Source organism: Hemitrygon akajei, chromosome 2, assembly GCF_048418815.1.
Source record: "Hemitrygon akajei chromosome 2, sHemAka1.3, whole genome shotgun sequence".
NCBI lineage: Eukaryota > Metazoa > Chordata > Chondrichthyes > Myliobatiformes > Dasyatidae > Hemitrygon > Hemitrygon akajei.
Window position 1 is genome coordinate 46071914 of NC_133125.1, and position 15602 is coordinate 46087515.

Genomic DNA, 15602 nt, shown 5'->3' on the forward strand with positions numbered 1-15602 from the left:
TTACAAAACGCTTACATTTATTTCAGCTATATTTTGCAGCTTCCTTGCAAAAGTGTAACTCCAACATCATGCATTGTTTCCTCGTCGAGTAAAGATTTATACACCAATTACAGTTTACAGCAGACAAGTAGCACTTTAAAAAATCTGTTAAAATACACATTTGTTAAGTATTGAGCACGGCACCATAATTTGATCAAAAATGAGTGGTAGAGTATTGTAATGAAACTTTCATTACAACAACTTTCATATAAATTCAAAGTAAATTTAATATCAAGGTACGTATATGTCATCTTGAGATTATTTTGCTTGGAATTAAAGAAAAAATCAAGATACACAACAGAATTTATGGCAAATTATGAATAACAAAGGCTGACAAACAGCCACTGTGCAAAAGAAGACAAATCGTGCAAATAATAAAAAAGTAAATAAATAATATTGTGTCTCCAGGTTGTGGATTCACATCTGCGATGATTTTTTTGCCCAAGTATTGGGACTATGCATCTCCAATTATACCAGTAACCACATTCCACCCCCTCCCAAACGCACACCACACACACAGCAGTCCGACTGAAGTGGCAGCTGTAGCAATGTTTCAATGGAGGAAAAAAAGGTTCATCGGACCGGGTATGTAATGTTGCCACACGCCAGAAACTCTGCTTCAAGTTCTATTGTGCTCCCTTTAGATATGATAATGAGCAGCGTGTGCCATGCACTGCCCTAGAGAGAGAGAAACTTCTTTGCTGAAAAGCAGAGCTCACCCCCCCCCCTTATCTGTTGCAATGATAGCAAGTTATTGTATTATATTATCAATAAAAATGTGGAGAAAATTACAAGCAGCTAAATGTAGCACATGTTCATTTAAATGTAGAGAAAGTTGGTTTAAATAAGAAAGATACACGATTTGCAACTGCGCATTTAACATTGTTATAATGCAACCTTTTACCCCATTTTCTACTTGGCTCTCGCCTTAATTAGTAATATATTACTCTTCTAAGAAAAACAATCTCCACCCACGAGTGTTTCCCCCAGTAACAACTCGAAACCGATTCTGCCCCACGTGGGGGAACGGTTCTACATAAGTAATGAGCTTGCGCTCTCGCCCAATCGGAGGGCGCGGGGGCCGCGCATAATGAGCGCGCGGTATAAGAGGGGCGGCGGGCGAGCCTGTGGCCAGTCTGCCTGTGCGAGACCGACTGGGCTTTGGACTTTATACGTGGCTGGTGCGGCCGCAGCTCGGCGTCTCTCGCCCTCTCCGTTCCATCGCGAGCCTTACGTCCTCCTGTTTTTTTTCAAAAAAAAAAGAGAAGCAAAATCATGACCCTTGAGGAATTCAACGGAGTTGAGGAGCAGCAAGTGGAGAGCTCTGAAAGGTGCGGGGCAGGTGCATTGGATGCAAGAGGGGGTACGGACGGGCGGGCGGCCGGCCGGCTGTTGGCTGGGTTCCGCCCGGCGGCTCGAGTGCTCGGTGTCGGTTACTGCGCGAGGGCTGGGAGTGCGGCTCCGGGTCCGTTTGAAAAGTCGGCAGGTGGCGAGCCCGGGGGGCAACGGGAGAGGGCGGCCGCAGCCCCTCGCCTGGGGCTGGTACTCGGAGCGAGTTTATCCGGTAGTTTAACGCACGTTTCTACCCCTCTTCCTGGTTTTTAGGATGCAAGTTGCTGGCAAAGCCCTGGAGGAGTTGCTGAACTCAGCACAACGGCAGCATTGCTTGACGGTTGGAGTCTACGAGTCTGCAAAAGTCATGAATGTGTAAGTTCTTGCTACCTCTTCCAAATGCACCGCGCCCAAGCTCAACAAATGCAGTCATATTCACCGTGCTTGGGAAGCGATTTGGTGGGTAACCGTGATTATTTTTTTGTTTGCAGTGATCCGGATAGTGTGGTGCTCTGCCTCCTTGCCAGCGACGAACAGGATGAAGGTGACATCGCTCTGCAAATCCACTTCACTTTAATTCAGGCATTTTGCTGCGACAATGATATCAACATAGTGAGGGTGAACGATATTCAAAGGCTGGTCGAGATCGTTGGTAACGGCGATGACAATGAGGAGCCTAGAGACATGCACTGCATTCTAGTCACTGTAAGTGTGCCTTTTGCATAATTTTAGCATTGGACCCTTGAACTGTTTAGTAATTGAACTAGATCTTTGATCTATGACCCCATTTAACATTACTTTTTATTGTATTCAGAATCCAAGCCAAGACTCCTGGAAAGATCCAGCTTTAGAAAAACTCGGTGTTTTCTGTGAAGAGAGCCGTTACACCAATCAATGGGTCCCCAACATCTCCTTTCCTGAACGTTGAAAGTTGTTGCAAAGACTTTGGTGGTTGCTAGAAATGTGTTTTGAAGTCTCTAAGGGAAAAATGGTGACTTGGTGGGTCTACAGAATAGACCGGTGAACTGATCAGTCTCGTCGATGTGATGACCAGTACGCTGTGGTGATGAAACCAGAGGCAGTGATGAGGACTGGTGATTGCAAATGGTTGGTAAAATGGACTGGCACACAACAGCTGGCTCCTGGAGCAGTGAAAAGGAGGTGGAAGTATATTGTGCATCTCTGCCTATGGTGCAGAGCTCTGTTTATACATCTTGAAGGATGAACGTTTGTATCAGGCTAAACTGTAGGACTGTCTGATGCTAAGTGCACTTGTGAAATAGTTAACGTTGACTGCCACAATGGACTTCCAAGATATCATTTGCAGTTGAACTTGATGCAATCTTTAACAAGTATACTTTGTTTCATGTAAAGTAACAAATTAAATGCTTAAAAGTACATGAGTGTTCAGTCTGTTTTTCCTAATAGAATTGTCTGGTTACAGTGTAAAAACATTTGTGCTACTTGCCCATAAAACTGGATCAAATAGTTACCCACCTGCATTAACTGTCAGGAGTTCAACATGGGTTAAAACTCTTGACTAAGCAGCAAAGTTGCAGCTTCTGTAACATAGTTGACTTTTACCATTTAAAGTTGTGAAATTTGAGTCATTTAGAGCTTGATGTGTTACAACAGTAAAAATGCCTTTTTTTACTACAGTGCACATTTAGGTACTTGAGAGTTGTGACACAAGGGATCTTTCATAAACATGTTTCCCAAAACAAAACTAAATGCAGAATCTTTGTTCTCAACCAAGTTTGCTACAGCTACTGAATAGAACACTGCTGGTTGGTTCCCTGGAAACTTGGGTATCATTCCTATTCTTTTGAACTCACCATGCCCTTTAAGCATGTTTTGTGATTTTTTTTGCCCTGGTTTGCATCTTTAAATTTTGAATACAATGCCAGCTTTTCTTAGTGTAATTACCAAACAAATCCAGGATAGCACAGTATTGTAACTATTACCCACACTGGAGAATTAATAGAATTTAATTTGGGATTGTCTGCTTTCCACTAAACAAGCTCTGAACACTTGTTGTCAGAGCACTGCACCACAAATGGGCTCTTTGGCCCATCTAGGCCATGTTAAAGTTATTCTGCCTAGACCATTGACCTGCACCTTGCCCACAACTGACCCACCCATGCCCTTATCCAAACTACTCAATATTGCACTTTAGACTGCATCTACTTCAGCTAATTCTATACTCACATCATCCTTGGTAATGAATTAACATCTTGTTTCCCTTAAACATTTTACCTTTCATCCTTATGACCTCAAGTTCTAGTCCTCCAATCTCAAGGGGTGGGGGGGGGGGGTGAACATATCTGCATTTACTCTCTCTACCCTCAGTTCTGTGTACCTGCAAAGCTCCCCTCAATTTCCCTACACTCCAGGGAATAAAGTCTAACCTAGTCAAGCTTTCTTTGTAACCCAGGTCCTAGCAACATCCTTGTAAGTGTTTTCTGCGTGCTCAATCTGATGGTTGACTTTCCTGTAAGTTTGTGACCGAAGCTGCAAGTAATGCTTCAAATTGGGCCTCACCAATTCAACATAACATCCCAATGCAAATACTCAATTTATTTGCCAAAAGTTCACTTTAGAATCAGAATCAGTTTATTATCAGCAGCAGGGTTGTGAAGTATGTTCACTTTGCTGCAGCAGCAGTTCAGAGCAGTACATGATAATACAGAAAGAAAAATAAGTCAATTGCTGTATGCATATTATGAAGTGTTCAGAGGTTCAATGTCAACAAGAAGTGAGCAATGGGACTGTAGCAGGGGCCAATGGCAGAGGGGAAGAAGCTCTTCCTGAATCACTGAGTGCATACCTTCACGTGCACTTGGTGCCTTCATCCTTCTTGATGGTGACAATGAGAAGAGCATATCCTGGCTGATGTGTGTCCTTAAGAATGGGCATTGTCTTTCTGAGGCACCTCTCCTTGAAGATGCCTTGGATACTATGGAGGCTAGTACCCAAAATTGAGCTAATTTTACAAATCTATGTAGCCTCTTTTGGGCCTTGCAGTAGTGCCCCTCCCCCCCAAAAAAATCCAGAATGTGATGCAGCCTGTCAGAAGGCTTTCCATGGTACATCTCAAAGTTTTCAAGTGTATTAGCTGACTAGCCAAATCTTGTCAAACTCCTAATGAAATATAGCTGCTGTCTTGCTGCATTAAAGTGTTGGGATCAAGTTATATCATCAGAGATCTTGACATCCAGCATCTTGAAATTTCTCACTCTCTCCTATTGAGTGCAGGGTTGTTGCTGTGACACCAAACAACCAGCTGGTATATCTTGCTCTTTTCTGTATGCCCACTCATGTCCATCTGAGATTCTACCAACAATGGTTGTATCATCAGCAAATGTATTGATGGTATTTGAGTTATACCTAGCCACATAGTCATGGGTGCAGAGGGAGTACAGCAGTGGGCTAAGCACATACCCCTGAGGTGTGCCAGTGTTGATCGTCAGTGAGGTAAAGATATTATCACCCATTGAAGATAGTGGTCTTCCAGTTAGGAAGTTGATCCAATTGCAGAAGGAGGAACAGAGGTCCAGGTTCTGTCATTTACTGGTCAGGATTGTGGGAATGATGGTGTTAAATGCTGAGCTATGGTCAACGAACAGGATCCTGACAAAGGTGTTTGTATAGACCAGGTGATCTAAGGCCATGTAAAGAGTCTTGAGATTTCATATGGCATAGACCTATTGTGGTGGGCCCATGTCCTTGCTGAGGCAGGAGTTGATTCCAGCCATGACCAACCTCTCAAAGCATTTCGTCACCATAGATGTGAGTGCTACTGGGTGATAGTCATTAAGGTACCTCACTACTTTTCTTAGGCACTGGTGTAATTGCTGCCTTTTTGAAGCAGGTGGGAACTTCCGACCATAGCGGTGAGAGGTTGAAAACGTCCTTGAATACTCCTGCTAGTTGTTTGGCAGAGCCTTACCAGGTACAGTACTCCATCAGGGTCTGCTGCCTTGCGAGGGTTCACCCCCCTTAGACAGCCTAACATTGGCCTCCAAGAGCAATGGCCTCTCAGTGCAGCACGGATCTTCATACCTGCAGTTATATTCTCCCTTTCAAAGTGGGCATAGAAGGTGTAGAGTTCTTCTGGTAGTGAAGCATCGCTGCCAAACACTGCCAGAGTTCATGTGAATCTGATGTTGCCTCCAACCTCACTCAGAATTGTCACTTTGCTCTTGAAATGTGACCCTATCTACCTGTGACACCACTCTCAGGAAGTTATGGTTCTGTATTCCCAGATCTCTCTTCAGTGCCCCAATGTTCACTATGTAAGTCCTACCCTGGTTTGTCTTCCCAAGGTGCAGCACGTCACACTTGTCTGCATTAAATTCCACCTGTCATCTATCAGCTTATTTTTCCAGCTGGTACTGATACTAATACAAGCTTTGTTCCTCTTCCTTACTGTCCACTATGCTTCCAGTATTGATGTCATCCTCAAGTTAGTTGATTTAGTTTACTACAATACTGGCCAGGTCATTGATATAGATGACAAACAACAATGGACCCCAACACTGATCCCTGCAGCATACCACTAGTTGCAGACTATCAGAGAGATTGCCATTTACTACCACTCTCTTGGTTCTTCTGTGAAGCCAATGTTAAATGCAATTTACTACGTCATCCTGAATGACAAGTGACTGAGCAGCTTCCCATGAGGGCTGTCAATGGCCTTGCTAAAGTCCATGTTCACTGCTTTCATCAAATTTCCTAGTAGTTTCCAAAACCTCTTAAGATTGGCTAGAAGTAGCCTACTGGGCACAAAGCCATGTTGAGTCAGGTTTATTATCACAGGCATATATCGTAAAATTCATAAAGTTTGCTGCAGCAGTACAATGCAATACATAATAATAGAAATAAATGTGAATTACAGTAATACACAGTGTATATTAAATAGTGCAAAAATAGAAATAAAATGTTGTGAGGTAGTTTCATGGGTTGAATATTGATTTAGAAACTGGATGGCAGAGGGGAAGAAGCTGTTCCTGAATTGTTGAGTGTGTGCCTTCATGCTTCTGTACCTCCTTCCTGATGGTAGCAGTGAGTACAAGGCATGTCCTGGGTGATGTGGATCCCTCATGATGGATGCAGCCTTTCTGAGTCATCGTTCCTTGAAGATGACCAGGATACTACGGAGGCTAGTGTCCCATCATGGAGACAATTGATTATTCCTAATCAAGTCCTGTGTATCCAAATTCTTATATACCCTGTCCCTTAGAATTCACTACCCACTATTGATGTCAGGCTCATCAGCCTATAATTTCCTGGTTAATTCTTAGGCTACATCCACACTACACTGGATAAATCTGCAACCGAAGCTTTTTCTCTTCGTTTTTACCCTCCGTCCACACTAAAACGATGTTTTCGTCCCCTGAAACCGGAGCTTTTCAGAAACGCTTTCCAGGGTGGGTATTTTTGAAAATGCTGCTTGGGCAGATCAGTGTGGACGGGGTAACCAGAGACTTTTGAAAACACTGTCGGACGGCAGCGCACTATTTCATTGTTTTCTTGAACGCAACCTAACAATTTCAGAACAGACGGCAAAGAGACGGAAGCGAGAAGAGTTAAAAACGTACTCACCAAATACCTTGACCCATAACTTACTGAATAAATAAGTATACTGTACTCACTTTGCCCTGATTTCTGTCCTTGCTTGTATGAAGGTGGTTTACCTATTTATGCAAGTACTTCTCTGACAATAGATGTGTAACAGCCTAATGTAACATTGTATGGAAATACAAGATAACACTGATGCAGACATGTTTTACACATTTAACAAGGTGCTTTATTAATGCAACAGTGTTAGTCAGTTTTTCAATGTCTGTCGTCAGCCGGGTCAATCTGTCAGTGAACTCCCTGTCAGTTGCTGCCATACGCTCCAGTATTTGTTTTTTTCAGTTTTAAGTTCTCCTGCGCGAGAGCCAACAGCTGTCTGTCGTTTTAAGTTTTTCTAATCTGTAACTACACAAACGCACACTTTTACAGCGAGATTCGACACCAAACATGTCACTTGTTTTCGGTAGATGTGTCCTGCACATGCGCAGGAGGACAAGATTCGCCGAAATCTCCGTTTCAGTGTGGATAGAGATATTTTCTAAAACACATAATGTGGATGCCTATTGTTTTTACGCGAAACCGGCGTTTTCAAAATTATTCAGTCTAGTGTGGATGTAGCCTTAGAGTCTATTTTGAACATCATGAGCTATCCTCTAGTCCTCTGACACTTCTCCTGTGGTTAAGGATGTTTTAAATACCTCTGCCAGGACCCATGCAATTTCTTAACTAGCCTCTCACAAGGTCTGAGGGGACACCTTGTCAGGTACCTTGGTGATTTACCCACTCTCATTTGTCTTAAGATAGCAAACACCCTTTCTGTAATCCAGATACTATCCATGACTCACTACTGTTTTACCTCAGTTCTATAGACTCTATGTCTATCTCCTGAATAAATACAGATGTAGTAAATACATTTAGGATCTTCTCCATCTCTTTCAGCTCTATACAGAGGACCAATTTTGTCCTGGATATTCTTTTGCTCTTAATGTATCTGTAGAAGCCCTTGCGATTCTGCTTCACCTTACCTGCCAAAGCAATCTCATGCCTTCTTTTAGCCCTCTTGATTTCCTTTTTAAGCACTCTCCTGCATTTCTTATAGTTCTCAAGTGTTTCTTTTGTTACTCACTGTACCTGATATGAACATCCTGCTTTTTAACTAGGTTCTCAGTATTCCTTAAAAGCCAAGGTTCCCGATAGTTGTTAGCCTTGCCATTTCATCCAACAGAAACAAACAAACTCTATACTCTCAATATTTCACTTTTGAAGGCCTCCAATGTACCAAACATTCCTTTGCCAGAAAACAACTTATCCCAATCTACATCTGCTAGATCCTTTCTGATGCCATCAAAGTTGGCCTTTCTCCAATTTACAATTTCAACCGAAGGACTAGTCCTATCCTTCATAATTATCCTTAAACTAATAGAAATATGATCATTAGCTCCAAATGTGTTTCCTTCACACACCTCTGACATTTGCCCTGTTTCGCTCCCTAATAGGAGATCCAGTATCACACGCTCTCCAGTTGGTACCTCTATATATTGATTGAGGAAATATTCCTAAACATACTTGACAAACTCTATCCTATCCAATCTTTTTTACAGCATGGGTGTCCCAGTCAATATGTGAAAAATTAAAATCACCTGCTATCACAACTGTATTTTTCATGCAGATGTCTGCTTTCTCTCTACAAATTTCCTCCACTAAATCTTGCTGACTATTGGGTGGTCTAGATTAATCCCATCCCTTCCTTATTCCTCAGTTCCACCCATGTATCTTCAATAGACACACCCTCCAGTCTGCCCTGTGTGAGCACTGCCATGACATTTTCCCTGACTACTAATGCCACCTCTCTCTCTTTAATGCCACTTCTCTCCTTTTTCTAACTTCCCCTCAAACTGCCTCTCAACTCTCAGTAGTGACTACAATATCATAATTCCACATGTTGATCCATGCTCATCTGCCTCACCAATATTACTCTGTGCATTGAAATAGACACAGCTCAGAACATGACTCTCACCTTTCTATTCCTGTCTTTACAAAGACAGTTATTTTTATTACTTACCTAATAAAACTTGTTAGCTGGTATTTGTCCATTATACATAAATGGGTCATGTCTGATCTACCTCTCTATCACATTTCTGGTTGAACCCTTTAAAATCCTATTTCAGTCTTGAGTGCATTCAGAGACTGAACTGTTACCATGGGTACAGACTCATAACCATCTGGTGAAGATATCTCTTGAATGGCTAATTCTTTCGAGATTTTTAACTACTGATTCTGGACACTCAGCCAAGGGAAATACTGCCCATGAATAATTTTGAATAACAAGATAATTTGTTTTGTAGTGATTATTTTTGAATATTATATATTCAAAGGAATACAGTGTTACTCTGCCTCATAGGATACAACCAAGAATCAATCTGTACCCTTTCTATTACAAAAACATTGTGCCTATGGTAGGAAATCCAGACTATTTCATAATATTCCAGATGCATTTTACCTGGGCACAGTACAATTGCAGAACTAACTCTACTTTTGAGCTTGCATCCTCTTGCAATAAAGGCCATTAACTCCTTTCTTTTAAGATCTTGATCTTGCATTGAACTAAATCACTACTGATTATTAAATACGATCACTTTTTAGTGAATGACATTTAATTAACCCTTCTTGTTTTCATACTGCTAGATCTAAAATAATCTGATCCCTCAACAGCTTTTTAATATGTTGATACAGGAAACCATCTCTCAAATTTTGTATGAGTTTATCTTCTACACTAGGACTGCTGATTTGTCTTGATCCAGCCCATAAATAAAATCCCACATGAATGTCGCATCAGCTTTATGTCACCCAAACATAAAATCTACACTTTGGGAGAACTTGTCTGTCCTCGTTTCTTGGAATTTATCAATTTGTACCTTGTACGATATAATTCAACAGGAAACAAGGGCAACATATGAATATCATCTGAATGTGCAACATAGCTAGTTGAACAGTGATTTCATCAATATGAAACTTTAACTGACAAACTTCTGCTCTGTAATCTGGGGGTCATCCCACTTTATAACCTTACCTGTTTCCCTGCCTCACCTCATTTGTTGATACTGTCATTGACATCATCCTTCCAGCTAAGAGGAAGACCTACTCAACCTTCTCAACTAATCTCCTGCTCATGTAGATAAAATCCTCATCCTTAAACATGTTGTAGAGTTCTATTTTGCATATGTACAGTAGATGCAATATAACAAAACCACAATATGACATATAACTGTATTAATGCAAAACATTAAAAAAAGATATTTCCATAGTAATGGGAAGAGTAATGGAAATGGGGACACCTCTTTTACTCTTATTAGGGAGAGAGAGAGCGAGCCTGTGGTATGTCGAATGCAGGGTGAATGAGTAGTCTTAGGGGTACTGTAAATCTGTGTCTATTGATGCTTTGCTGCACGCTTGAATGCTCGGTGGGGGGTGTTGATGCTTTTTTTTGCTGGTGGAGGAGGGGGTCGTCGCTTTGCTGCTGCTTGTGCGTGGGAGGGGGGAACTGGGGGAGGTGTCTTTGTGGTTCTAACATTTAACTGTCGTTCATTCTTTGGGGCACTCCTTTGTTTTTGTGGATGTTTGCAAAGAAAAATAATTTCAGGATGTGTATTTCTCTGACATTAAATGTACCTATTGAATCAATGAGTTACAAGCTCTTATCAATAATACATAAAGTACCCTGCCATGTAGTGTTCAAAATATACTTAGGTTGGTGATGAATTAATATGCCTCAGAATTTCTCTTAACCTATATGGTTAGTTATTTCCAATTTTAATAGTTAATGGACAGTTACGGTATTACTGTATAAGGAAGTATTTTTTCCCACACTTGATCTTAAGCAATGTTCCCTCTAAGGTGTGCATGCACACAGATATTTTGCTATTGGTGCACAAAAGAGTTTAAACTGCGCCAGAAAAAGGTTGTCACTGGCATGTTAAGCATATTTCACAATCGTACACAATCACATTTCTTTTTCCAGTTTCTGATGTGAACAGCGTTGACAACGCGGAGTTTGTGATAATTAGTCTGCAGATTTTAGAACCAGCATACTTATACTGTTTTTATTGAAGAAATTATTCAGTGAGCACGTTATTGTCACTGCATTAAAAAATTGTACAGCACAAGATTTTTGCGCACACTGATCATTACAAATTAGAGGGAACATTGAGTTTAAGGAGTTCTGTCTTTACAACTTTAGCATCTGTCTGAGAGCACCCTTTTGTTTTTGTATTTGATTTCAATTGAACGATAAGAAATCTCCTGTAAATCATTAGATAACGATATACTTAAGCAAACCATGAAAAGTAGAATTTGATTTGCCTTCTATCAAATGAGCCCTTTCTGCATCTCCAGCAAAGCTCAGATGAAATGGAAAAAGGTGAAAGCTACCAAGCCGTAAGTTCAACACTGCAAAAGTCTGACACGAACCCATAGATACTTGACTTTTAAATGTTTTTATGAAGGAAGGGATACAATTAGGAAATGGCTGCATGATTAAATTTATTGAACATAGAACATCGAAATCTAGAGCACATTACAGGCCCTTTGGCCCACGATGTTGTGCCGACCACGTAATCTATTCTAGAAGCTGCCTAGAATTTCCCTACCGCATAGCACTCTATTTTTCTAAGATCCATGTACCTATCTAAGAGTCTCTTAAAAGACCCTATTGTATTCACCTCTACCACTGTCACTGGCAGTGCATTCCATGCACCCAAGATTCTCTGTGTGAAAAACTTACTTCTCACATTCCCCCTTGTACCTACTTCCAAGCACCTTAAAACTATGCCCCATTTCAGCCACAGGAAAAAGCCTCTGACTATCCACACGATCAATGCCTCTCATCATCTTATACACCTCTATCAGGTCACCTCTCATCCTCCATCGCTCCAAGGAGCAAAGGCCGAATTCACTCAACCTATTCTCATAAGGCATGTTCTCCAATCCAGGGAACATCCTTGTAAATCTCCTCTGGACTCTTTCTATAGTATCCATGCTGGTTTCTTCTCCAAACTGTTTGGCCATTTGATAATTCCGGCAGTGCAGTGGGGTAGTGAGCAGAGTAACTGCTTCGTTGTGCTGGAGAGAAATTTGGGTTAAATCCTGACCTGAGGGGCTGCCTGTGCGGAGTCTGAACGTTCTCCTTGTAACTGCATGGGTGGACTAGATTCCTTCTAATAGCAAAACCGTGCGTTGTACAACTAAATTGTCACTGTAATTTGCCCCTGGTGTGTGGAAGGATGGTAGGATCCAAGGAGAGTTGTTGAGAATGTGGAATGTATATGCTAAAATGGATTAATATAGGATTAAAGAAAACCAGCATGGAGTTGATGGGCCAAAGGGTCATTTTTCTCTGCTGCTTCTTCTATGACCGCGATTCTCTACTTGTTCCAGCTGACACCTTGGGCTTGTTTTCACCACAAAATATTGGATGCTTTTTGAACATTAGGATGATCTAAGTATTTAAACAAACTACACAGACAAGAAACCAGGAAAACGGAGACACAGTAATTCAAGTTGCTTAATTTCAAAATCTGAATTGGCAAGGCTATTACATCAGAACAATACAATGCCCTGCTCAGCAACAACTGGGCATATATCTCTGAGACACACAGTAAGTCTAGTAAAGAATACAATTTGTTTGTTGTGTGTTACCTTATTGGCAAGGAATGAATAGAGTATTGAGTGGTTTACGGTTTTCTAGAGCTGTATTGCAAAAGTATATGAAGGAAAAGCATGGCTTCCATGATCTAATTAATGGTTTCAGGGTAATAAATGGCCAGGTTGATCTTTTTCATCTTCTTCTTACTGTGAATGTCTGGATATTCAAACAGAAACTAATGTTTTCTTTTTATAGTAACTTTCCAATGTTTTAATATTTAGTGTCTGGCAGATCAAATCCTTTTATTATGGATTCAGAGATGTTGCAAAATCATAGGACATACATGCTTGAGATTGAAACCTTTTTATACACATGCATAGTTCAACCGCTTAAAATAAGTAGAAGCTATTCAAAAATATGTTCAACAGCAAAATTGCATAAGGTTGGAGAATGCACTTTATACATTTTCTGTTAAGTTATGGTGCTGCCTTACTTTAGGGTTTTCAGGTAGGGAATGCAGAATAATAATATGGTGCAGTGATACAAACTGGATAAACATGGTTAATTTGGGGCATAGAACGCGAGCAGGGAGGTTATGGAACAGTAAACACAAAGTACACTGCAGATGCTGTGGTCAAATCAACACGTACAAACAAGCTGGATGAACTCAGCAGGTCGGGCTCATTTCAACGGATGCTGCCCGACCTGCTGAGTTCATCCAGCTTGTTTGTAGGTTATGGAACAGACTTTGTAAAGCATTAGTTCGGCCACAGCTGGAGCACAGCTTGCAGTTTTGGTTGTAACTTTGTAGGAAGGATGTGATTCTGCTTGAGTGGGTGCAACTGAGATGCACCATGATGTCACACAGGAAGTTTTTCAGTTATGAGGGGAGAATGGCTAATCTGGGTTGTTTTCCTTAACTAGAAGAGGCTGGGTTGGGGGGGGGGGGGGTCATGACAGGACAGAGGTATTCAATATTATCAATGGTACAGGCCGGGTAGATATTAATCCAGGGCAGAGGTGTATAAAACAAGATCTTATGTTTAGGGTAGGGAGATAAGCTTTAGAAGGAATTTGAGGAAGAATTTTTCACCCAAATGCTAATTGCATTCTGGAACAACTGTTTAATGGAATGGTGGAGGCAGTCACTCTCGCAACATTTAAGAAATATCTAGATGTGCATTGACTCACCAAGACATAAAAGCTACAAACCAGCTGCTGGTAAATGGAATCACTATGGGTGGCTACTTGATGGCTAGCCATGGACATGCTGATCCAAAGTGCTGGTTTCCACTCTGCATGGCTCTGTGGCTCTACGACTCTGTATATTCCTTGTGCAATATGACAGTAAGGCGAAAAATTAACACGTTTCTTCCACCTAATACTGAAGACTGGGATACAAGGACTACAGATGCTATTGTTTAAAGCAATAAACAAATTGCCAGGTGAATTGCAGCTGTATCTATAGAGGAAAGGAGATAGTCTACTCTCCTGAGTTCCTCCTACAGTTTGATTTTTGCTCAGAATCAGTTTGCCTGATCATAAGCATCTTCCTTTGAAGGAATTGAAGAACTCATCTCACTCAATGTCAGCAAGACCAAGGAGTTGATTATTGACTTCAGAAGGAGGAAAGTCCATGAGCCAGTCCTCGTAAAGGGATCAGAGGTGGAGAGGGTCAGCAACTTTAAATTCTTCAGTGTTATCAGCACATAAATGTCAGTACGCAGAAAGCACGGCAGGGCTTCTACTTCCTTAGAAATTTGTGAAGATTTGTCATGACATCTAAAAATTTGACAGACTTCTGTAGATTTGTGGTGGTGAGTATATTGACTGGTTGCATCATGGCCTGGTATGGAAACACCAATGCCCTTGCATGGAAAATCTACATATGTATCTACTCAGAGTGTTGCCGCTGGAAAGCTGCACCCATTATCAAGGACCCCACCATCCAGGTCATGCACTCTTCTTGCACTGCCATCAGGAAGAAGGTACAGGAGCCTCAGGACCCACACTACCAGGTTGAGGAACAGTTGTAACCCTTCGACCATCAGGCTCTTGAACCAGAGGGGATAATTTCACTTACCCCATCACTGAAATGTTCCTACAACCTATGGACTCACTTTCAAGGACTCTTCATCTCATCTTCTCGATATTTATTGCTTATTTATGTATTATTTTTTTCTTTTGTATTTGCACAGTATGTTGTCTTTTGCAGTTTGTTGTTTGTCCGTCCTGTTGGGTGCAATCTTTCATTGATTTTATTGTTCTTTTCAGATTTACTGCGTACATCTGCAAGAAAATAAATTTCAGGTTTGTATATGGTGATGTATATGTACTTTGATAATAAATTTACTTTAAACTTTGAACTGAAGGGCTATAAAATGTAGTATTTCAACTTGGTTCTATATAGAATTGTGCTTCTGTTTTCCAGAACTTTTAAATTAAAAAATGAATTAAACAATGTTAAAAAAGTTATTACTAGTCTTGCATAAAATACTAGAATCAGCAATTTATGACTTTCCTCTGAGTCATGCAATGCAGCCACTTTCAAGGATAAGAAAAGACTGTGATTCCATTGTGCTAGGCAGACACTAACCCTTTATATATTATAGAGGAATTGTGCCAATAATGAGCTAAACAATGATTTATTAAATTTGAACTAAATGTCATTTATTTATAATTTACAAGTATTTATTAAATATTTAAAAGCAGCTCTTTTGTTTTAAAAAAGCTTTGTCAATGAAACTAAACATTTTATCAAAGCTCCAGACTTAAATAATATTTGCAGTAGATAAAGTTATATTTGTGAACAGCTTTTTAAGCAAAGTTTTATCTTGGGAATACAGTAGATTCCAGTTAGTTGGAACAGATCGAGATTTTGGCTCAGTTAAGCAGCTGCCCCAATTAGTGGAAGTTTCATGGAAATAGTTAAAAAGGTATTAAAAAGGTACTTAAATTAAATGCAGAACAAATTAGAACACTATCAATGTTATTACAGTACTATAAAATG

At 40.6% G+C, this 15602-nt stretch overlaps 1 protein-coding gene across 1 annotated transcript; it reads left to right on the forward strand.

The window, feature by feature from the left end:
• Positions 1 to 1155: 1155 nt before the first annotated feature.
• Positions 1156 to 2769, forward strand: gadd45ga (growth arrest and DNA-damage-inducible, gamma a). Its single transcript, XM_073071845.1, has 4 exons — positions 1156 to 1370; positions 1645 to 1746; positions 1863 to 2076; positions 2186 to 2769. The coding sequence occupies exons 1-4, from the start codon at positions 1315 to 1317 to the stop codon at positions 2297 to 2299; spliced, it is 486 nt and encodes a 161-aa protein (XP_072927946.1). The 5' UTR covers positions 1156 to 1314; the 3' UTR covers positions 2300 to 2769.
• Positions 2770 to 15602: the final 12833 nt, after the last annotated feature.

Excerpts from the sequence above, each read along its gene's own strand:
- gadd45ga (XM_073071845.1), top strand. The coding sequence starts at position 1,315 with ATGACCCTTGAGGAATTCAACGGAGTTGAGGAGCAGCAAGTGGAGAGC. Across the intron at positions 1,371-1,644 it reads CAAGTGGAGAGCTCTGAAAG|GATGCAAGTTGCTGGCAAAG; the intron begins GTGCGGGGCAGG and ends CCTGGTTTTTAG. Across the intron at positions 1,747-1,862 it reads TCTGCAAAAGTCATGAATGT|TGATCCGGATAGTGTGGTGC; the intron begins GTAAGTTCTTGC and ends TTTTGTTTGCAG.